The 23,826-nt window shown below is 48.3% G+C and overlaps 1 protein-coding gene across 1 annotated transcript in view; it reads right to left on the reverse strand.

The window, feature by feature from the left end:
• UPB1 (beta-ureidopropionase 1) overlaps positions 1-15,655 on the reverse strand; it is a 45,530-nt gene extending 29,875 nt beyond the window's left edge. Inside the window, exons 1-3 of the mRNA XM_053587071.1 lie at positions 15,464-15,655; positions 7,198-7,369; positions 3,625-3,712 (exon numbers count right to left, since the gene is read on the reverse strand). Coding sequence (XP_053443046.1) covers positions 3,625-3,712; positions 7,198-7,369; positions 15,464-15,567 — 364 coding nt within the window. The 5' untranslated portion in view covers positions 15,568-15,655. The remainder of the gene's footprint in view (positions 1-3,624; positions 3,713-7,197; positions 7,370-15,463) is intronic.
• Between the last annotated feature and the right edge of the window lie 8,171 nt (positions 15,656-23,826).

Here is a 23,826-nt window from a genome sequence, read left to right on the forward strand (position 1 = left end):
CCATTGTGAACCTCTCAAAAGCCCAGGAGCCAGAGACACCAGGCACCACCGAGGCTGGGAAGTTGGCGAGGCATGATAAACAAGGACTGGCTTACGAAGCAGTTGGATGCCTAGGTGCTTCCCCCATCCGAAGAGGCTGGGACCTGCCCCTACTACCCTAGCAGAAGGTCCTTCTCTAGAGATGGCTCCGCAGAGCTCTCTGGTCTTAGGAAAGCCAAAACAGATGAAGGCAAGTGAAGTGACAGAACAGAGGGACTGAGTGTCAGCATGTTGGGCCCTTGTCCTTTCTCAGCAAGAAGGGAGAAGAATCTTCGCTGGTGAATGTAACCAACCTGAAAAGAATAACCCAGAGGGGGTCATCCTGTTGACAGCTGTATGTTTCAGGTGCCAAAGACATTTTATCTTAAACCCAGGCGGGCAGCTGTATTACTGCAGAAGAGTGGACAGAAAAAAAAAAAATAAATAACCCAGAGGTACTAACATCAGGATTACCCAGGAACGACCACTAAACCAGATCATCCTAAAATGGAGCTAAGCGGGTAAGCCCCTCCCAGAAACCTGGGGCTGGCAATCAGCTTTTTAATCACCAATTCTTAAATTATAAGCAGAAAATCAGAGGAGGAAAAGCGAGACCAATTTGGAGTAAGTAAGGACCATGCAGGGAGAATAAAAATTACTTTTTTTTTTTTTTTAAGAGACAGAGTCTCACTTTGTCGCCCTTGGTAGAGTGCTGTAGCGTCACAGCTTACAGCAACCTCTAGCTCTTGGGCTTAGGTGATTCTCTTGCCTCAGCCTCCCAAGTAGCTGGGACTACAGGCACCTGCCACAATGTCCGGCTATTTTTTGTTGCAGTTCGGCTGGGGCCTGGTTCGAACCCACCACCTGCAGTATATGGGGCTGGTGCCCTACTCTTTGAGCCACAGGCGCTGCCCAGACCCAAGTTTTTAGACTGAAATTTCATTATGAGATTGCAGAGGATTAGTGAAAAAGAAAAGATCCTATGTCTTCCAGAGAAAAATAATGAAAGCATAGACAACAGATTATAAATCAAAATGGCTTTGCCCTAGTCAACAATACCCAAAGCTAGAAGACAACGGAATGGTTATGTGTCCAAAAATCTAAAGGAAAATTATTTCTAACTTAAAATTTGATACGCAACCACAAGCAAGTTGTAGAGGAAATATATTTAGGCAAGATCTCAAAGTTTACCTCTTGTATTCTTTCTCAGGAAACTACTTGTTCCGAGAGCCCCCAGTTAAACGGGGGCTCCAGTATCAGAGTGGCTGGCAACCTTGTTCACACAAAAAATGAGGAGCTGGACATAGGGGTGTTTGTGGTGTGCCTTTCATGGGATTTTTTTATACCTGGAGGATGGCCCGATTCCTAGTTGTCCGACATATGACCAGGGATCCTTTACATGGGAAAGTTTTTTTTTATTTTACTTTTTTGTAGAGACAGAGTCTCACTGTACCGCCCTCGGTAGAGTGCCATGGCGTCACACGGCTCACAGCAATCTCTAACTCTTGGGCTTACGCGATTCTCTTGCCTCAGCCTCCCGAGCAGCTGGGACTACAGGCGCCCGCCACAACGCCCGGCTATTTTTTTGTTGTTGTTGTTGCAGTTTGGCCAGGGCTGGGTTTGAACCCGCCACCCTCGGCATATGGGGCCGGCGCCCTACTCACTGAGCCACAGGCGCCGCCAGCATGGGAAAGTTATTTATCCCGGCAGAAGACCTTCTGGCTCTTGTCTGACCTATGTCAAATTTATGTCTGACCATTGCCCTGGAGCTGCAAGCCCAAGCAACTCCCCCTGGTATCCTGGGGGAAACACAGGCTGGGGAAGCCCGTGGTTCTGATAAAAGGTATGAATTCAGTACATCCCCAAAGTGGGAAATACGTTCAAAGACTTTACTCACAGATCCTGGGTGGGGAGGGCACAATGAGCTGGGAAGGGAATCCTTTGTCTTTTGGTCCCATGAGGAAAAAAGGAGGAATTAAGCAGAGAGAAAGAGAAGTGCAAGACAACAGCAGCATCTATAAGGGAACAGGATGTGGTGACTTGAAGTTTGCAGGTGAACGCCTGGGTTGTCTAGTTAAAGGAAGTTGCAGGAAAGTGGGAAGCCCAGTCTGCCAGACTGGGGAGATGCTTCTAAGTTCATATCCTCCGGCCACTGGCTTGAACCACTTGGGTGTCATGTAGGACTGAAAATTGTGTAAAGAGTGACGGAGGCAAATGCCTGGGACTGGAAAGGTAAACTCGTACTCAACACAGATGCTGAGCCACGTGAAGTTACAAGAACTCATTACATTACCTTACCCAAGTGAGGTGTAAACCAAGAAAGAGGAAGATGTGGGAAGGGAGAAACGCCAGTCCCGGGGACTCCCCAGGATGAGGGCGAGGGAGGATCCCAGGATGACGACCGTGCAGCCTGCAGAGGGGGCACCTAACCCAGTCCAGAGCAGTCAGGAGGCTCTGGGGCCTTGGAAGAGGGGAGGTCAACAGACTAGCCTAAACACGTGAAAGGGCTTTAGAAAGTGGAAGAATGGGGTTGAACTTGTGGTAAGTACATAGAAAACAAAGAAAACACCAAGGAAAGCAGAAAATTATTCAGGAAAGGAAATCGAAGTTGACAAAACGGCTTGAGAGAGAACGAATGTGGGAACGGCCCAGGAAGAGCACCTGTGTGTAGAGGGCCAGGGCGAGACGCACATGTAACACAGACTTCTTCCACAGGGCAGAGTCGACAAATGAGGCAAAGCTGAAGAATTAGGAAGCAGCAACACAGGCAAAGGTAAATTCCAAAGGAACCAGCGAGGTGCTGAAAGTAGCTGCCTCTGGGGGGAAGAGCTATTTTTTGGTAACAGACCTTATATACCCATCTCCCTATAAACCATCAGCATGTATCGCTCTGATAAAAACAGAAAGTAACACAGAGAAAAGACACACAGCCAGGTAGGGTGGCTCATGCCCATAGTCCCAGCACTTCAGGAAGCTGAGGCTGGAGGACTGGATTGCTTGAGGGCAGGAGTTTAAAGTTGCAGTGAGCTACGATTGTACCACTGCACACCAGCCTGGGTGACAGAGTGAGACCCTGTCTCTACAACAAACAATAAAAAATAGAACAAACAAACAAACAAAAAGGTACACAGTCACAGGAATGTTTTTGGCTGCCTCTGGGCTGAGATCTGAAGGCGAAGAAGGGCCAGAGTGGAGGGTGCAGGTGATCACCCATAGGGAATATTAAAAGCTGGGCGAGAGATGCCGGCGGCTGGGGCCCAGCAGTGATACGGAGGTGGGGAGGAGTGAGTAGATTCAGAACAAGTTGGGCAGGGCGGTGCCTATGGCTCAAAGGAGTAGGGCATCGGCCCCATATGCCGGAGGTGGCGTGTTCAAACCCAGCTCTGGCCAAAAACTGCAGAACAATTTGGGAGGAGGAAAGGACAGGACCAGACACAGCCTGGGAGGCTGTGGGCCTTGTATTTCTGGTGATGTTGACAGAGAACCTTTCTGTGGCTGAGTAAACAAAGGAGATTTTTTTTTTTTTTAAATCAGCAGTCTTGGCAACACTGAGACAACATATGATTGTATGAAAGTGCCAGAGAAAGGGCCATGAAAGAGACTTACTCCACGCTTCCTGGAAACAGATGATGTTGACTCCGCATGCTGCAGCCACCTCGACAATGGCCTCTATGCGTCTGTGAAGGGCGGAGACCTGATGATTTAAAGAGGATTTAATTCTGCTTAATTCACCAAGAAAAACAAAAAATATATATATTTTTTGTACAGACAGAGTCTCACTTTATCGCCCTTGGTAGAGTGCTGTGATGTCACAGCTCACACCAACCTCCAACTCCTGGGCTTAGGCGATTCTCTTGCCTCAGCCTCCAGAGTAGCTGGGACTACAGGTGCCCGCCACAACGTCCGGCTATTTTTTCGTTGCAGCTTGGCTGGGGCCCGATTTGAACCTGCCACCCTTGGTATATGGGGTCGGCGCCCTACCCACTGAGCCACAGGCACCACCACAAGAAAAAATTTTAATTAAAAAAAGTTTTAGGGGGCGGCGCCTGTGGCTCAGTTGGTAGGGTGCCGGCCCCATATACCAAGGGTGGCGGGTTCAAACCCAGCCCCAGCCAAACTGCAACCAAAAAATAGCCGGGCATTGTGGAGGGCGCCTGTAGTCCCAGCTGCTCGGGAGGCTGAGGCAGGAGAATCGCTTAAGCCCAGAAGTTGGAGGTTGCTGTGAGCTGTGTGAGGCCATGGCACTCTACTGAGGGCCATAAAGTGAGACTCTGTCTCTACAAAAAAAAAAAAAAAAAAGTTTTAGGGTCGGGCATGGTGGTTCGTGCCTCTAATCCCAACACTCTGGGAGGCTGAGGCAGGAGGATTGCTTGAGCTCAAGAGTTCGAGACCAGCCTGAGCCAGAGTGAGACTTCATCTCTAAAAATAGCTAGGGGTTGTGGCCGGCACTTATAGTCCCAGCTATTTGGGAGGCTGAGGCAAGAGAATCGCTCGAGCATGAGAGTTTGAGGTTGCTATGTGCTAACACCACAGCACTCTACTGAGGGTGACAAAGTGAAACTGTCTCCAAAAAAAAATAAATAGAAGTTTTGAAAACAAATTGAGGATTGGAATTCATTGAGTTCCAATGGTTAGACAATTTTTTCAGTCTTACCACAATGCACATGGAACAAGCAGCCCCCACCTGGCCAGCGGCGGGCCGATGAGTAGGGTGGGAGGTCCTAGTATTTGGTTTTCTTATCAGATCCAACACCTGCAACAGAAAGTGCAGGTGCAGAGGCTCTGGGCTCATAGACACCGGGATGCTGCCTTGACTTCCTCACCCAGTAATGAGGACCGCTGTTTGCTTGGTGGGGTTGCTGAGAGGTATGAGTGAAGATGGCGCTCCACATACAACCAAGCCCTTGGTCAGCTGCTCCCTCGGTCTGGGACATAGTCTGCTTTCTCCCATCCTGCCATTAAGGTACATCAAAGCAAGCCTTGTCCTGATACTTCTACTGTGTCTTTTTTTTATTAAATTATAGCTGTGTACATTGATATAGTCATGGGGCATCCATCATTCACTAGCTTCACAGACCGTTTACCAAGTTTCACATAGACCCTTGTAAGATGCACCGCTGGTGTAATCCCACCAATTGTGTCTTTTTTTTTTTTTTTTTTTTTAAGAGAAAGTGTCTCACTCTGTCACCCAGGTTGGAGTATAGGGGCACAATCGTAGCTCACTGCAGCTGCAAACTCCTGGGTTCTAGTAATTCTTTTGCCTCATCCTCCCAAGTACTAGAGACTACAGGCAGATACCACCACGCCCACCCAGCTCATTCTTTTCTTTTCTTTTTTTTTTTTTTGTAGAGACAGAGTCTCACCTTATGGCCCTCAGTAGAGTGCCGTGGCCTCACACAGCTCACAGCAACTTCCAACTCTCTTGCCTCAGCCTCCCAAGTAGCTGGGACTACAGGCGCCCGCCACAACGCCTGGCTATTTCTTTTCTTTTCTTTTTTTTTTTTTTAAAGAGTCTCATTTAACTCTTTTTTTTTTTTTTTTTTTTTTTTTGCGGTTTTTGGCCAGGGCTGGGTTTGAACCCACCACCTCCGGCATATGGGGCCGGCGCCCTACCCCTTTGAGCCACAGGCGCCGCCCCAGCTCATTCTTTTGTAGAGAGACAGGAGTCTCGCTATGTTGCCCAGCCTGTTTTCAAACTCCTGGATTCAAGTGATCTTCCTGCACTGCCCTCCCAAAGGCCTCGGATTACAGGCATGAACCCCCGTGCTGACTGGTGTGCATCTTGTCAGGAGCACCTCCTCTTTCTGACTCTCAAATCCCGGTGCTTTATGTATACTGTGCCCTCAGCCAGGAATGTGCTTCCCTCCCTCCGCCCTGTCTTCCTGGAGGTATTATCTGTGTCACATGTAGCCTCTCTGTGACCTCTGCAGACTCTCCCAGCTGCCGGCCGAGCGTTGCGGTAACTTGGCACCTCCTGGCCTTTGGAAGCCCCCAGAGCAGGGCTGTTCCCACTGTGCCACTGTTCTTCCACTGTCACTCCCAGGATCCCCTAGGCTACAAGGGGGGGCAGGAAGAAAGCACCCTCCTCAGTTTTCTTGTCCTGAGCAGGATGCTCACCTCCCAGGGGACATAAAGTATTTGTTCAAATAAAGACCAAAGGAACCAGGCTGAAAACCCCAACAGCACAACTCTTTGCAATGCCCTTAGTCTCTTCCCCGAGAGGCTGTGCACCGCAGGGCTCCGTGCACAACTGCTGATGGTGTCAGCCACATGAATGCACATCCACTTGGCTTTAGCAATATACAGGGCATGCTTCTATATGCTACAGGGCTGAAAAAGCATCCCTGGCCCTGCTACTTGACACTACGGGATGGCAGAGGGGAAACCACCTCAAACAATGAATCCAGAGACAAAAAGTCAGCGGAGAACCAGAACTCGGTTAATCCAACAAAAGCAAAGCGAGGTTTAATGTGAAAGATGACGCAGTATCTGACTTGGAGTCCGAGTGACCACAGGTTTCCCAAGAATTCCTGTGAATTCTCGAGCACACCGTATCCTTAGGAAACTTCTGCAGAGAAAGCCCAGAAAGTTTGAGCAGCTGGAGGAATGCTGCAGTAAAGTATATAAAACAAATCACCAGCATTGGGAACAACATGTTTCTTTGGGAAATATAAGAGGCTGTCACATTTATTTACTAACTGTAAGAATGGAAGCAATACCTATCTATTCCTGTAAGCCTGCAGGCACCACTGGCAGACAGACTTCTGGGTATAGTGAGCCCCACCCTTAGGATTAAGGCAGAGTACAGTCTTGACCGGTGTGTGCTGGCTGGCTGCCTCCTGGCAGCTGCCTAAGAGGCAGCGTCCCATGGACAGAGTGGACGAGCCCGCCAAAAGGGCATCCTCCTAGTTGATAAATGGATGTTCAGATCAATAGCTGGAGAGTAAGTGGGAAAAACAGTAATGAGGACAGAGAGAAAGGGTAAGGATTAAAAGAGAGAGCAGAGCCAGAGACACAGGCTGGGGAAAAGCAGGGACGCCAGGCAGGAGGGTCTCTGCTGCGATTCAAGGTGTCTGAGCCTAGAAGCTCGAGAGAACAGCCAGCCAGGGACTGTGGAGTGTCCAAAACAAAGGACGGCCACAGCCCCACTTGTGTTTTTACAGTCAAAAGTGGCTGTACCTGTTCTGCCACCGGGGTGTCTGCAGGGAGGGGTGTTCTGTTCTGAACTAGCCCCACTCGCGTGATGCAGGGTGGTCTCAGCTGCTCCTCGGCTGCCTCAAAGGCATATCCCTGCAGTTCAAAGTCTTCCTTGGAGGCGGCCTCGAAAGCTCTGCTGGGCAGATTAAGCTTCCTAGATGGGCAAGGAAAGAAGAGAGAAGATAATTTTGATGTAGTCTGCTGCGCTGAACCGCCCCCCCCCCAAGCAAAGAAGAAGGGAGGGCATCCTGGCCAGAAGGTACTCAGTGCCAGGGCCCAAAGGGGCTGGGGCACAGGTGGGCCCAGCTGAGACCGGACACTATACTGGGTCTGGACGTTACCCAGTGAGGAGACCTCAGTGGGAAGGCAGCCTGGTTAGGCCTGGCAAAGGGGTGGCCAGTCAAGAAGTTGGTGTTTTAGAGTTGCTGAAATCAGGGCAGGGATTTAAGTCTCAGCAGTCAGCACAGAAAAGAGGGAGCAGATCCCCCAAAATGATTCTGAATTAGAATCAGAGGGCAATGCTGAGGCGCAGGGTCACAGCAGCCTGTGCTAACAGAGAGGGACGTGGAGAATGAGGCTCAGGAGACAGGCTGAATGGGGGGCCCTTGATGAGTAAGGATCCCCATGTCCTGCTGCTGCTCCTGCAAGGCGCCAGTTTCATGCCCCGAGCTGGGTAGGTGTGGTGGGGCCCAAGTGTTTGGGTTTGTGGTTTGTTAACAAGAACTAGAGGATTACGTAGAAAATCTCCCCCTGGAGTTGACCATTCACCCAACAGCAAACACTGCCTGTTGTATGCCTGGAGCTGGGTGAAACCCTCGGAGGCCTGGGGCACGGCCCCTGGCCAGGAAGGGCTTACCATCTAAGGGTGAGGTGGTTATGAAATACCCAGAGAGAACATCAAAAAATAACCTGACAGCCATTATCTAATAATAATATTTCTCTCCTACTTTAAATCACTTTCTTAAAGACATTTCTTTCAAAATCACAGCCTTGTCAGCCTAAGCCCCCTGTTGCCGCCCCCTGCCAGGCACTTTCCATGTGATGGCCCTGACAGCTCTGAGTTCGGTTCCGCCCCTGACAATCAGCCTGCTTTTCAAACAGTCAAGGTTCCCTTCACTCCTGCAGGTTAGAAATAGCAGCGGTGCCCACACTGCGCCTCCCCTTGCTGTGACGGTCTCCGACAGTCCTCCCACCCTCGGGTGGAAGGGCCCCCCTTGCATGGGCCTCAGCCCCAGGGCAAATCAGTGGACACGACCAGAGAACTTTTGAGTAGCTACAATTCCAGGTTCGGGATATCACAGGGAGAAGAATAAGAAAGGCTCTGCGTGTGTCAAGCCTGTGGGCCTGGGAGCTGGACCACTCTTTGAGAGTGTCTTGGCATTGTCAGGCCCCGTCCTTAGCCTGTGGTCTCACACCAGGGAGATATCAGGTGGCAGAGCTCTTGTCTTGGGTGTGCAAACCCAGCTGTAGCCACCACCCGGCTGATATCTCTATCTATAGCCACAGCTGTCCTCCCTGCCCCTCTTTCCTAGATGCACAACTTCCCTTCTCCCCCCACTCCCCAAGGCCTCCCACCTCCTTACCCCTCAGCTCTGAGGGCACTCATTCTCCCCAGCCCAACATGACGCAGGCCAGGCTGCTCCCCCTCCAGGACAGCTGACTTTAGTTCTCCACCTGTCCCATCACCACCTATAAGGTCTTCCTGCCCTCCTATTATACAAGGCAGTCTATTGCCACATCCTACCCCATTTCATCTTGGAGAATCCAACCTACCCTCCAGCTATACCCTGTGCAGATATATTCAAAGAACACATGCTGTGCCCACCAAAGGCTGGGTACACAGACATGGTAGGGCACTGCCATGGACTGAATGTGTTTGTCTGCCCCAAAGTCATACATCCTAACCCCTAATATGTCGGGGCTCTTTGGGAGGGGATTAGGTCATGAGGGTGAAGGAAGAGCAGGTGCAGAGTGGGGGAGGCCCAGATATTATGGAGAACCCGGATATTAAAGGGGGGTAGAGGAAGTGAGACTCTGAGGGGGACTCGAGTGAGGATGTAGGCATTGAGAGGATCCCGCAAGATGGGGAAAGAAGAGTCAGATGGTGCAGAGATGTCTGCTGGCGAGGATGGCAGGGAGTCCACTGGCTTTAGTGATGGCAGGTGGCAATTTGCAAGGTGGGGTCTGAGCTGAGGACAGCCAATCCCCATGAATGGGATTCTGAGCCCAGCTCCAGAACTGTGTCAATTTCTGTGGTTTATAAGCCTCCCGACCTATGGTATTTTGTTATTGCACCTCAAAAGGGCTCAGGCAGGCACTAATCAGCCACAGGCCCGGAGGGCAGAGGCCAGGGCCTCCCCTCCAACTTGAAGGAAGAAAGCCCATACTTCCCATCCCGGCCACGCCCCTGCCGCTTTCCTACCTGGGGTCAAGGCAGACCTCTCCTGAGGATGCCGGCTCTTGCCGCCTCAGCAACTTCATCTTCCCCCTCTAATGGCTCTTTACCATCAGCATTTTAAATAATTAAACTACAGCTTTGTTACGAAAGAAACACAGGCTCATGCGGGGGTGGAAATCAAATAGTGGGAGAAGGTGTAAAATGAAAACCAAGTTCCCCTCTCCACCCCACCCCTGAGCCCCAGTCCCAGACCTCAGAGACAACCCTTCTTTAGCAATGTTTTACATTTCTTTGCAATGTTTCCCTGCCTAAGCGTGTGTACGACAAATACAAAGGCATTGTTCTGTATTTTCTGCTTTTCGACTTGCCTTTTTCACTAACAATATGCCTAGCTAGGATGCCCTTCCTATTAGTACCTAAAGAGCCACCACATCCACCATTAAGGCCGTCGGAGTCTCTACTATTGAAAAAGAGAAGAAAAAGAGTGCGTGCCACCACGTTCCTCTTGTTCCCTCAACTTGTTGTCTCTGCTTCCCTGTGCAGGGAGCTTTCACACACACTTCCCTTTAGCTCAGATGCCACCTCCAACTCCCCACCTTGCACACTGCCCCCAGCCATTGCTCATGCCGGTGGACTCCCTGCCTTCCTCCCTAGACGCCGCTGCACTTCCTCACTCCTTCCTCTGTCCTGCTTGGGTCCTCTCCACGCCTGCATCCTCACTCGAGTCTCCCACAAAGTCTCAGCTTCCTCTAACTCCTTTACCACCTAGGTTCTCCCTCATCTCTGGGCCTCTCCCACGTTGCACCTGTTCCTCCTCTACCTGGAGGGACTGTCTCCAGGATACATCACAAGCCCAGCCTTGAACTGTGTCCCCGTTTGCTAATACCTGGAACCCGTGAACTGTGACCGTATTTGGAAAAAAGGTCTTCACAGACACAATTAAGGTCAGGATCTCAAGATAAGATCATCCTGGATTGTCTGAGTAAGCCTTAAATACAATGAAAAGTATTCAAGACACCCAGAGAGACACAGGGATAATAGGAGAAGGCCCTGTGGAGACAAAAGCACAGACGGGCTGCCAGAAGCTCAGGAATGCCAGAAGCCGCCAGAAAAGGCAAGAAAAGGCAATAACGGATTCTTCCCCAGAGCCTTTGGAGGGAGTGTGATCCTAATGACACCTTGGTCTGGTACTTCTGGTCAACTGTGAGAACAAATTTCTCTTCTTTCTTTTTCTTTGAGACAGAGTCTCACTATGTCGTCCTCAGTAGAGTGATGTGGCATCACAGCTCACAGCAACCTCAAACTCTTGGGTTTAAGATTCTCTTGCCTCAGCCTCCCAAGTAGCTGGGATTACAGGCACCGGTCATAACACCCAGCAACTTTTTTTTGTAGAGACAGAGTCTCACTTTATGGCCCTCAGTAGAGTGCCATGGCATGACACAGCTCACAGCAACCTCCAACTCCCGGGCTTAAGCGATTCTCTTGCCTCAGCCTCCCGAGTAGCTGGGACTACAGGCGCCTGCCACAACACCCAGCTATTTTTTGGGGTTGCAGTTCAGCCGAGGCCAGGTTTGAACCCGCCACCCTCGGTATATGGGGCCGGCGCCTTACCGACTGAGCCACAGGCGCCGCCCAACACCCAGTGACTTTTTTTTTTTGAGACAGAGCCTCAAGCTGTCACCCTGGGTAGAGCGCTGTGGCATCACAGCTCATAGCAACCTCCAACTCCTGGGCTCAAACAATTCTCCTGCCTCAGCCTCCCAAGTAGCTGGGACTACAGGCGCCACAATGCCCGGCCAATTTTTTGGTTGCAGCCATCACTATCGTTTGGCGGACCCGGGCTGGATTCGAACCCACCAGCTCAGGTGTATGTGGCTGGTGCCTTAGCCACTTAAGCCACAGGCACCGAGCCTCCAGCAACTTTTTGGTTGCAGTTGTCATTGTTGTTTAGCTGGCCAGCGCCTGGTTCAAACCCGCCAGCCTTGGTGTGGGTGGCTGGCACCCTAACCACTGAGCTATGGGTGCCGCCTTAAATTTCTCTTCTTTAAGCCACCCAGTTTGTGGTAATTTGTGACAGTGGCCCTAAGAATTAAGCAGGACTCTAGGCTCAACTCGTCCAAAGCTGAACTGATCATCCTTCTCCAGAGCTGTTCCTCATAACACCAGGCGCCAGAGCATCCAAGCCAGAAGCCAGCACGATCATCACCTCCTTGGCATGCCTGCGATCCACACTGTCCAGTGACCGACTGTCCTGAGACCTCTGGGAGCCTTCTGCCTTTCCACCTCCAGACACTTGTAGTGTTAGGCCTCTCATTTTACTTTCTTTTTTTTTTTTTGAGACAGTGTCTCACTATGTCGCCCTTGGTAGAGTGCTTAAGCAATTCTGTTGCTTCAGCCTCCCAAGTAGCTGGAACTAAAGGCACCTGCCACATGCCCGCCTTTTCTTTTTTGTTGCAGTTATCACTGTTGTTTAGCTGACCTGGGCTCGAACCCACCACCTTCGGTGTATGTGGCTGGCACCATAACCACTGTGCTACGGGCGCTGAGTCAGGCCTCTCATTGTTCCCCTGCCCTTTTCTAGGCCTTTTTTTTTTTGAGACAGAGTCTCACTATGTCACCCTTGGTAGAGTGCTGTGGCATCACAGCTCACAGCAACCTCCAACTCCTGGGCTCAAGCGAGTCTCCTGTCTCTGCCTCCCAAGTAGCTGGGACTACAGGTGCCCGCCACAATGCCTGGCTTTTTTTTTTTTTTTTTTTTTTTTGTTGCAGCCATCATTGTTGTTTGGCGGCCCAGGCTGGATTGGAACCCGCCAGCTCAGGTATATGTGGCTGGTGCCTTAGCCACTTGAGCCACAGGCGCCGAGCCTCTAGGCCAATCTTTTTTTTTTTTTTGTAGAGACAGAGTTTCACTTTATTGCCCTGGGTAGAGTGCCGTGGTGTCACACAGCTCACAGCAACCTCCAACTCCTGGGCTTAGGCGATTCTCCTGCCTCAGCCTCCCAAGTAGCTGGGACTACAGGTGCCCGCCACAACGCCCGGCTATTTTTTTGTTGCAGTTTGGCCAGGGCTGGGTTTGAACCCGCCACCCTCGGCATATGGGGCCGGTGCCCTGCTCACTGAACCACAGGCGCCGCCCCCATCTCTAGGCCAATCTTGACACAGCCACCAGGGCAAACTCTTTGAAGGATCTCACCATTACCAGGACACAGTTCTGCGGCCTGGGAGCCCCCTGCATCTACCACGGCTACTCCTGCCGCCTCATGTCCCCTGGTGTCTGGGGACAGGTGCCCTTCCTGTCACCTAACAAACTCCTGTTTCCTTTAGGAGAGGATGGCACCCCCCAGGAAGTCTTCCTGACTCCCACCCACCCCACACATATAAACTGTCTCAAGCTCTCCCTGCACCCTTCTCTCACAACCTAAGGCAACCAACAGAAGATGGAAAGGCCCTAAGGGCAGGAACTGTGGCTTACTCATCCCAGTATCCCCACACCAGAGACAAAAATAAGTACTCAACAAATGTTCGTCAAATGAATGAGTGCTTCTTGGTTCTGGCTGTCTTAAAATTGAGAGTCAGTGTTCTCTGGGGATTACATCTGTCCAGCACAAAGGCCCTTTTAACTCATTCACTTAGCAAACATTTACTAAGTGTTGTAATTGGGAGAGAAGGTGGTCTTGTGTGGAGCACAATGGGAATCCAGAGGAGGGGCTGAGGACTAGTCAGGGGACGGTGGTGGCTGTGTCCACACTGGGCTTTGAGGAGTGATCAGGAATTTAAGTGGGAGAAGAGTTTTTTTGAGACAGTGTCACTATGTCGCCCTCGGTAGAGTTCTATGGCGTCATAGCTCATAGCAACCTCAAACTCCTGGGCTCAAGGGATTCTCTTGCCTCAGCCTCCCAAGTTCCTGGGACTACAGGTACCTGCCACATGCCGGGCTGTTTGTTGTTGTTGTTGTCATTGTTGTTTAGCTGGCCTGGACCGGGTTTGAACCCACCAGCCTTGGGGTATGTGGCCAGCGCCCTACCCACTGGGCTACAGGCACCACCTGGGAGAACAGTTTTTAAATGAGGAATAATTTTGTATCTTCAACTTTAAATCTCATTTGTAGCCAAATACTACACAATTCCAAGGACTGAGCAACTATAAAGATTTATACCTTAGGGATAAAATCTGGAAGGGTAAAATGCTGAGTGGAACAGAAGAAAAGAAAGGAAAAGGGAGCCACTTACTTCGTGCTTGTGCTTCTCCAAGCTCCAGAATGAAGCCTGGCAGTCATTGGTCACTGGACGCTGGCTCTCATTTTACCACCTATTATCACCTCTCCCTGCTCTGGAGTGACGCGAATACTCAGATAAAATCCCTCTTCCTGGTAGCCTTTGTCCCAACCTCACCCCTGCTTTAGAATGTGCCCCCCACCCCAGTCACCCATGTGGGAAACTTAATTTCTCTTTTCCTAAGACATCCACGAGCTCTCTCCATTTTTTCCCCAGGAGAATATGCCCACCTCATCCTTAAAATAAATTCCCACCCTTAGAAGTCTGAGACATCATCTGCTTCACCTTCTTTGATAACTGGGTGTTGTGGCAGGTGCCTGTAATCCCAGCTACTCGGGAGGCTGAGGCAAGAGAATCGCCTAAGCCCAAGAGTTTGAGGTTGCTGTGAGCTGTGAAGCCACGGCACTCTACCCAGGGTGACAGCTTGAGACTCTGTCTCAAAAACAAACAAACAAACAAAAAGACCAACAAAATACACTGTCTTTGTGAGTCCCACTCTAAGACACTTCTAAGACACCTGGAAGTGTCTTTCCATGTGCATGAGCCCACTGAAGGCCATCTAGCCCCTCTTTGGGTATGAAAAGCCCTTTCTCACGAAGTTTTATACCATCTCATCCCAAAAGACAGTTATGCTGACTACCAGCTACCACCTGTGAAAAGACCCTTAGATCTGATGTCTGGCCTCCCTGTAGTAAGTCATGGTTGGGGACCACGGATCCAGTTAAAACTCCCAGTTACACGAGAGCTGTTCAAAGTTCCTGCTGCAAGGTCATTGCCACAGGTCATGGGGCATGCAGTGTAGCCGGACTGGGGGAGTCAGGGGCCTCCACCCAATGAGCAAGGAAGTGAAAGGTGGTTTAGTCAAGAGCTGCGTGGGATCAGAGTTCAGCTGGCATTTTAAAGCCCAGGAAAAAAACCTCTTCAAGAGTTTTAAGTAAAGAAGCAACAGGATATGATTTACGTTTTAAAAGGATCCTTCCGGTTGCCACAGGGAAGACTGGACTAAAGAGAAATAAGATCAGAAAGTGTCTCTTCCAGCTTATATAGTCAGTGTCCAGCAGTGCCGGGCCCTCGGAAAGTCCTAACAATACGTGCAAGGTGCAATACATCTCCAGGAGTGCAAAAACTGAGTGTGGGAACTGACTCTGAAGGCTTGTTAGTGGGAGAGGTTCCCTCCCCAACTAGATTCAGCCAGCCTCTACCTCCAAGGGTCTGGTCACTGAGGGCAGGAGCGTCTGGGGCTGGACAATCAGTACATCTACCAGGTGTCCCTGGTTGAAGGGCAAGCCTAGCTCTGGGGAGGAAGCTGGTCATTTAAAGGGGGAAGGAGTGGGGGGTGGCCAGAGAAAGCCCTGCAGAGTAAAAACCAGTCCTTTTCCCCTCCAGTTCCAGCAACCTTGGAGAGACGTGAATTGTAAAGGTCACCCTGGAATCCTGCAACCCCTGTGGACCCAGGGGCTGACACATTAAAACCTACTACGGCCTCTGCCTGCCCACCCAGACCTTTATAAGCCCCGAAGCCCTGCCGCTGTTCCCCCAGACTCACACTCGGTGGCCCCAACACTAGACTCCACACCTGGTCTCCTTTCCATAGAGAACGCGCTTCACCTCTCGCAACTCTGCAGGCGGAATATGCTTTTCTAAGCAGTGCTCTAGCGACTCCCACTCAGCTTCTGCCATGGCCAGAAGTCCGCAAGCTCCAGCGCCCGGCAGCAAGCTGCCTGCCCTTTGCCCCCAGCAGGAGGAGGTGGCCGAGCTGTGCACACGTCCCCCGTCCAGCCGGGCCTCGGCCCTGGGAAAAAGCGCGCGGAGCTCACGTGCGGACACGCCCCCTCCTCGCGCCTCGGTGACCACAGCCAATCAGCGCTCCGGGGCTTCGCAGGTGGGCACGCCCCTTGCCTTAGCGCTCCTTCGGCACGCGGCAGGACACGCCCCTTCCGCCCGAGGGGCGGCCTCCGAGCCCTCGCACCTCTGCTGCTTTGGTCAGGGCGGTTGTCCAGGCCCTGGCCCTCCCGCTGTCCTTCACCTGAAGGTTCCGCCCCTCACGTGCTGCGAGGGGTGGGGGCGGGGTCCTGGAGAGAGAGTAAGGAGGGGAGGTGCTGGGCGCTGGTCAGCTTAGGCCCTCGCGGGGCCGCAGCCCAGCCTCAGGTCTGCAGAATGGGGCAGCACCCCAGGCTAGCCCACCGCGCAGGACCGCGGAGGAAGGCGGGGGCCAGCAGTTCTTCCTCCGGGGCCCTTTAGGATTTTTTTTTTTTTTTTTTTTTTGCAGTTTTTGTCCGGGGCTGGGCTTGAACCTGCCACCTCCAGCATATGGGGCTGCGCCTTACTCCTTTGAGCCACAGGCGCCGCCCCGGGACCCTTTAGGTTTGAGGAGTTCTGACCCCTGAAGGACCAGGCTGGGAGCCTCGGGCGTGGGGGCTTCCTTGGAGCTAAAGGTGAGGCGATGGGACAGTGGGGGCTTGCGTGGAGCTAAAGCGGAAGATGCGGGTTTGGGGTGGGCGCGAACCCTCTGCTCTGCGGACTCAGTGGCTGTGCCCGTTTGGGCACTTTCTGCCTCCGAGACGGTGGGAGTGAGACCCCTGCTTGCTGTGCCCGCTGAGCCACAGGGTGCCACCCCTCCTGTTTTCAAACCTACTGAGAATTAGGGCAACAGAGCCGGCTTACCTCGGACAGGGAGCAGGGTGCAGGAACCAGCCTGCCCAAATCCTGGTTTAGCCCCTGGCAAACCTCGTGACCCCGGGAAAGTTAATCAGTCCCTTGGGACTTCTGTTGTTTTATCCCTTAAATAGGAATGCAAAGATTACCTTGTAAGATAAGCACAAAGGAAGTGCGTTTACCTCCAGAATTGGCTACAACATTAAAAGGAGGTGTTGTAGGGCCAGATGCTTTAGGTATTTTATGTATACTTACCGATTTACAAGTTTTGTTCACGGTTTTGATAAATGTGAGCTGACAAGTTCTTTTATCTGATGTAGCTGCCTTTTCAAGAATGCAAACTCTGAGGACCTTCTGTGTGTGAGGCACCGCCAGAAGCAATACCGAGGCGAATTAGACCTGGTACCTGTTCTCCATGATTTACGAACTTACATACAGGGTGTCCCAAAGTCACCCTTAAAGTCACCATACGTAGGGAAGATGGGAAAGCATAGGGAAATACCATTATTTACAAAATATTCGTTATAAAATGTTTATAAAATATTCTGTATGTGTTTGCCACCTCTTCGTAAAATTTTGTGATAAATATTTTGTAAATAAAGGTACATTTAGCTATCCTTTCCCATCTTCCCTATGTATGGCAACTTTAGGGGTGATTTTGGGACATCCTGTATACTTGTAAATACAGCAAATTTAATGACATGAAAAGGTATATAGTCTACAAAGGAAGGAGTGATTTGTGTTCTAGAAAGGGAAATCATTAAAGATCTCATGGAACAGGTTTCAGCTCCAGCTCTAACTTTCTCCAACTCCAACTCTAAATTTCTCAGGTCTGTTCTTACCTTCTGTACTGTATTCCCTATTTCCATCCTGGCCTCACCACCCGCTCATTTGTGAAGTTTTGGGAGTCATCCACAACTCCTCCATGTTATATTGTTCCCCCATACAATCAGGCATCAAGTTCTGCTAAATTTGTCCTCTAGATTTTGTTCAAATCCTTCCCCCTACCTCCTCATGCCTGCAATCATGTCATCTTTTGTGTGAACTGTTGCCAGCCTTCTTGTCTCTCCACCTCCAGTGTCAATCCTTAGTTGTCTTTCTAAAACTAATACCACCCTTTGTACCCTCTCATTCAATGTCTCCCAACCTGGAATCACCTTCCGTCCTCCATGGTATGACCTCCTACTTATCCTCCAAAATGTAGTTGAAACGTCACCTCCTCTGTAAAGTCTTCTCCACCTGCCCCAGAAAAATGTAGGCTCCACCAGCCCTTCATAAATTTCTCTCTTAGTGCATCTGTCAAACACTGTTGTTTAATTATTTCTGAACGCTGGGCAGGAACTGGATTTGACCCACTTTTGTATCTATAGGGCTTTGCCTCTCAATAAATGACTGCTGAAGGAATTAACTTGGGGATCATGGATTCACTAAGGTGGTGACGTTGAGCTGGACCTTAAAGCAAGAGTAGAAACTATCATTTTTTATTTTTCCTTTTTATTTTTTTGAGACAGGGTCTCTCTTTTTTTCCCAGGCTTGAGTACAGTAGCATCATCATACCTCATGTCAACCTCCAGTGACTGGCACCATGTGATCCACCTGCTCCACCCTCCTGAGCAGCTGGGACTTACAGGTTCACGCTACCATGACCAGCTAATTTGTTAATAATTGTTTTTGGTAGAGATGGACTTGAACTCTTAAGCGCAAACAGTCCTCCTGTCTTGGCCTTCCAAAGTGTTAGGATTACAGACATGAGCCACTGTGTTCAGCCTATTATTATAATACTAGTTAAATTGCTTAATCCATTTTTCCCAATTGTTCAGTGACAGGTCATTCACATTAGGTCATCATAAACCAATGTTTCGCAATATAAAACATTAACTTGAGATGGATAAAAGAAATAATATTAAAATGTTTATATTTGCCTGCTTTGCTTTTTATTTTGAATGATAGCAAAATATTTCACCAGATCCTTCTGTGGTAATGATTTAAAAAGACTTTAGAATCTGCCCTAGGATCTTTCTGAAATATCCAGCCCAAACCCAAAAGGTTGTAACTGCGTGCAAGCATACCAGAGAGACTCTTCCTTGTTTTGAAGAACAACTCTTCTCTGACAACATGATGTGGTTGGTTTATGGATATATAATCCATCATTTGTTAAGCATACAAAAACACAAAGAAGAATGATGGAATATGTATGGTGGTTACTCCAGAGAGGGAGGGAAGTAGGGGAATGGGAATTAATCTACCAATATATAATGATATGATGCTTCAATTAATTCTTTTATTTTCTTTCCTTTTTTTTTTTTCTTGGAGACAGAGTCACTCTGTCACCTTGGGTAGTGTGCCATCATCCCTCACAGCAACCTCAAACTCTTGGGCTTACCCAATCCTCCTGCCTCAGCCTCCTGAGTAGCTGGGACTACAGGCACCTGCCACAATGCCTGGGTAGTTTTTCTATTTTTAGTAGAGACTTGCCCTTGCTCTTTGCTCAGGTTGGTCTCCAACTCCTGAACTTAAGGGATCTACCAGCTTTGGCCTCCCAGAGTATTAGGATTACAGATGTGAGTCACTGCACCTGGCCTCTTAAAAAAATTTTTTTTAAAAGAGATCTGAAGCATATGACAATATTAACATTTCTTTCTTTTCTTTCTTTCTTTTTTTTTTTTTTTTTGCAGTTTTTGGCTGGGGTCTGGTTTGAACCCGCCACCCCCAGTATGTGGGGCCAGCGCCCTACTCCTTGAGCCACAGGCACCGTCAAATAATATTAACATTGTAAAAGTCTGGGGGTTATTGCCTATGTTTTTTTTGTGTGTGTTTGAAATATTAAAAAAAATTGTTTGGTAGGAAAAAAGAGACTTAGAAGAAGAGTCAGGAAAACTGCAGTTTAATCTGGGTTCCCACCATAACCTCAGTCTGTTCCTAATTCTGATGATCTTGTCCTGTATTAATTCCTCCATTCACATGCTTATTTGTGACTAAAGGGTTTCATTACAGAAGCTGGCTCTATGGAATGAGCTCATTTGTTAAAAATACCTATCAGAATACTTTACTAAGAAGAATATGTTCCAGCTCCATCCATATAAACATGAAAGAGGTAAAGTCTCCATCTTTCTTTAAGGCTGCATAATATTCCATGGTGTACATATACCACAATTTATTAATCCATTCGTGGATCGATGGGCACTTGGGCTTTTTCCATGACTTAGCAATTGTGAATAGGGCTGCAATAAACATTCTGGTACAAATATCTTTGTTGTGATGTGATTTTTGGTCTTCTGGGTATATGCCTAGTAGAGGAATTATAGGATCGAATGGCAGATCTATTTTTAGATCTCTAAGTGTTCTCCATACATCTTTCCAAAAGGAATGTATTAATTTGCATTCCCACCAGCAGAATGGAAGAAAAAATATCCAATGTACTCAGCCCTACTATGAAACTAATTTATGGCTTTCACATGAAAGCTATAACCCAGTTACAACCTAAGAATAGGGGGAAGGGAGAAAGGGAGGGGAGGGAGGGGGGAGGTGAGTAGAGGGAAGGGGATTGGTGGGATTAAACCTGCGGTGCATCTTACAGGGGTATATGTGAAACTTAGTAAATGTGGAATGTAAATGTCTTAGCACAATAACTAAGAAAATGCCAGGAAGGCTATGTTAACCAGTGTGATGAAAATGTGTCAAACGGTCTATGAAACTAGTATATGGTGCCCCATGATCACACTAACGTACACAGCTATGATTTAATAAAAAAAAAAATCAGTTTTTAAGTATCACTTTCACATTCACTGTATGCATTAATTTTAATCCTTAAGGAAGGTTTAAGGTGCTGTGGGTTTTGCTTATCAGCATTAGAGGCCTGAAGTTTTATGGTAATCACTGGAGAGCAGTCCTTGCAAAGCCATCAGGTGGTGATCACACCTGTGCTCTTTTTCCTGTGAGCCCGAGGGCTGCTATGGCCTCACTTGGCACTTTACAGCACAAAACCCTTTTGCCTCTTCTTGTCCCATTTGATCCTCCCAGTAATATTGTGAGGTAAGGGGACAGGGTCCTTGGCATTTTTTCAGATTTCCAAATTAAACACGACATTTACTGGAATGAAACTATAGGAGTCAGTATTTCACTTAACAGTCAAGGGAAAAAAGATCTGAGGTGATCTGGTTTCTAACCAACTTTCGCAGACCCAAGTTTTGGGTCCATTTGTTCCTTCCTGGAGTTCCTTAGCTTTGAAGTTGCAGCTCTTGCTCTGCAAAAGTTTGTTTTACTGTTGTATTATTTTTCTTATGTAGACTTAAGTGTCTCACGTGAAAATTTTGGAGTAGATTACCCAAGTTTACTGGAAGTGAATTTTTTAGCAAAGCAAGGCCATCCCAGCCAAAATTGTGAAATAAAAAGATTTTGTCTCCTTTTAAGCAGACTGAACTATTTGTCCCTTGCATCCTATAAGTCCTCCTTTACTCCTAGTAAACCTTAAAAAAATTTTTTTTGTGGGCAGCGCCTGTGGCTCAAAGAGTAGGGTGCCAGCCCCATATGCCAGAGATGGCAGGTTCAAACCCAGCCCCGGCCAAAAACTGCAAAAAAAAAAAAATTTTTTTGAGACAGAATCTCACTCTGTTGCCTTGGGTCGAGTGCTATCGAGTCATAGCTCACAGCAACCTCAAACTTGTGGGTTCAAGAGAGCCTCTTGCCTCAGCCTCCCAGGTATCTGGAATTACAGGCACCTGCCACAATACCAGACTAGTTTTTTTATTTTTAGTAGAGGTGGGGTCTCCCTCTTGCTCAGGCTGGTCATAAATTCCTGTGCTCAGGTGATCCACCTGCCTTGGCCTCCCAGAGTGCTAAGATTACATATGTGAGCCACTGTGCCTAGCCTAAACAATTTTTTTAAGTTTTATTTTATTTTATTTTTTTTCGGTTTTGGCCGGGGCTAGGTTTGAACCCACCACCTCCGGCATATGGGACCAGCGCCCTACTCCTTGAGCCACAGGCGCCGCCCAAGTTTTATTTTTAATTGAAAAAATAATGATTGTATACAGAAGGTGTAAAAATGTATACACATTTTAAGAAGGAAAAATCGGTTTTAAAATTGTAATACCTGGTATATACCAATAACAAAAGATAAATACAAATCACATTTGAACACAGCTTGTAATTGCAGAAGTCAAATGGAACTTGAGAATTACAATTTTGGCTTGGTGCCCGTTGCACAGTAGTTATGGCGCCAGCCTCTGTCTCAAAAAAAAAAAGAAAAAAGAAAAAAAAAAACAATTTTAATACCATGTTTTCCTTTCTTAAAACGTGTATCCATATTTTTGGCACCCTTTGTATCTTTATGGGGTCCAATGTGATGTTTAAATACATGTATTCATTGTAGAATGATCAAGAGTAATTAGCATATCTGTCACCTCAACTGTTTCTTTTTTTCTTTCTTTCTTTATTTTTTTTTGTAGAGACAGAGTCTCACTTTATGGCCCTCAGTAGAGTGCCATGGCCTCACACAGCTCACAGCAACCTCCAACTCCTGGGCTTAAGCGATTCTCCTGCCTCAGCCTCCCGAGTAGCTGGGACTACAGGCACCCGCCACAACGCCCGGCAATTTTTTGGTTGCAGTTTGGCAGGGGCCGGGTTTGAACCCGCCACCCTCAGCATATGGGGCCGGCGCCCCACCGACTGAGCCACAGGCGCCGCCCTATTTCTTTATTTTTTATTAAATCATAAACACATAGATCATGTATACATTAATGCATTTATGGGGTACAATGTGCTGATTTCATATAGAATTAGGAATGCTTACATCATACTGGTTAATATATACCTCATCTTGTTTACTTAATTATTGTGTTAAGACATTTATACTCTATGCTAACAGATCCAACATGTACCCTTGCATTTCAACTATTTCTTTCTGGTGAGAACATTTAAAATCCCCTCTTTCCATTATTTTGACACAGACAATGCATTATTTTTAATTATACCAGTAAACTTTCATAGTCCGTCTTAGTGTTAGCTGAAATGCATTGATGAACTCCATTTTAGGAGAGAACTCTTAAAGAGCTGTAGGAAGGGGTCGGCGCTCATAGCACAGTGTTTACGGCACTGCTTAGGGCACCAGCCACATGCACCAAGGCTGGCGGGTTCGAGCCGGGCCCTGGGCCAGCTAAACAATGACAACTGCAACAAGAAAATAGCCAGGTATTGTGACGGGTGCCTGTAGTCCCAGCTACTCAGGAGGCTGAGGCAAGAGAAACACTTAAGCCCAAGAGTTTGAGGTTGCTGTGAGCTGTGATGTCACTGCCCTCTACCCAGGGCAATATAGTGAGGCTCTGTCTTAAAAAAAAATAAAAATCTCTAGGAAGAGCATCTGATGGTGGAAATGTCTCTAATGTGGAAATGAGAAGCCCTGAGAGAGTACTTACCTCAGGACCCTTCACCCCTCAGGTGAAGTTGTTCAATAGCCTCATTTTATTTTATTTTATTTTATTTATTTTTTTTTATTGTTAAATCATAGCTGTGTACATTAGTGCAATCGCCTGTACCCATTCTAAGATGCACCATAGATGTGGCCCCACCCATTACCCTCCCTCCACCAAAACCTCCCCCCTCCCTTCCCCTTCCTTGGCCCTTTCCCCATAGTCTTGTGCTATAGTTGGGTTATAGTCTTCATGTGAAAGCTATAATTTAACTTCATAGTAGGGCTGAGAACATTGGATACTTTTTCTTCCATTCCTGAGATACTTTGCTAAGAAGAATATGTTCCAGCTCCATCCATGTAGCCTCATTTTTTCCCGAAGTATGTCCTGTCCGACGCACCTTATCCTTCCCTGTTGCTGCTCTCCTTGTATAGTTTCCATCATCTCCTGCATTATTTGAACCAACTGTAATCAGTCTTCCTTCTTCCCAACTTTAAATTCCCCCTGAACTTGGTTTGCAGGGTGATCCATAAGTTTCGGATGAAGTCTGGAAGGCATAGCCCTCTGACTCGGCCCCATCTCAGGCTATGCTGCTTTCCTGGCCAGAATCGCGTTCCAGCATTGTCAGACTATTTCTGGTTGCATGAACGCTACACGCCATTTCATCCCTCTGTTTTTGCAGCTCATTTTCACCTAGATGATTCCTGCTCTAACCTTAAGATTCACTTTAAACACCTTCTCTTGAATAAAGCCTTCCTAGCACCTTCAGGCTTGCTGAAGTTCCCCTTTCTATGGTGTCATAGCTCTCTGTGCAGGTGATACTGAATCTGTTAGGTTTTGAGGACAGAGGTAAAGCCTGGGTCTGACTTTGTAGTGC

The sequence above is a fragment of the Nycticebus coucang genome, chromosome 4 (assembly GCF_027406575.1).
Source record: "Nycticebus coucang isolate mNycCou1 chromosome 4, mNycCou1.pri, whole genome shotgun sequence".
Taxonomy (NCBI): domain Eukaryota; kingdom Metazoa; phylum Chordata; class Mammalia; order Primates; family Lorisidae; genus Nycticebus; species Nycticebus coucang.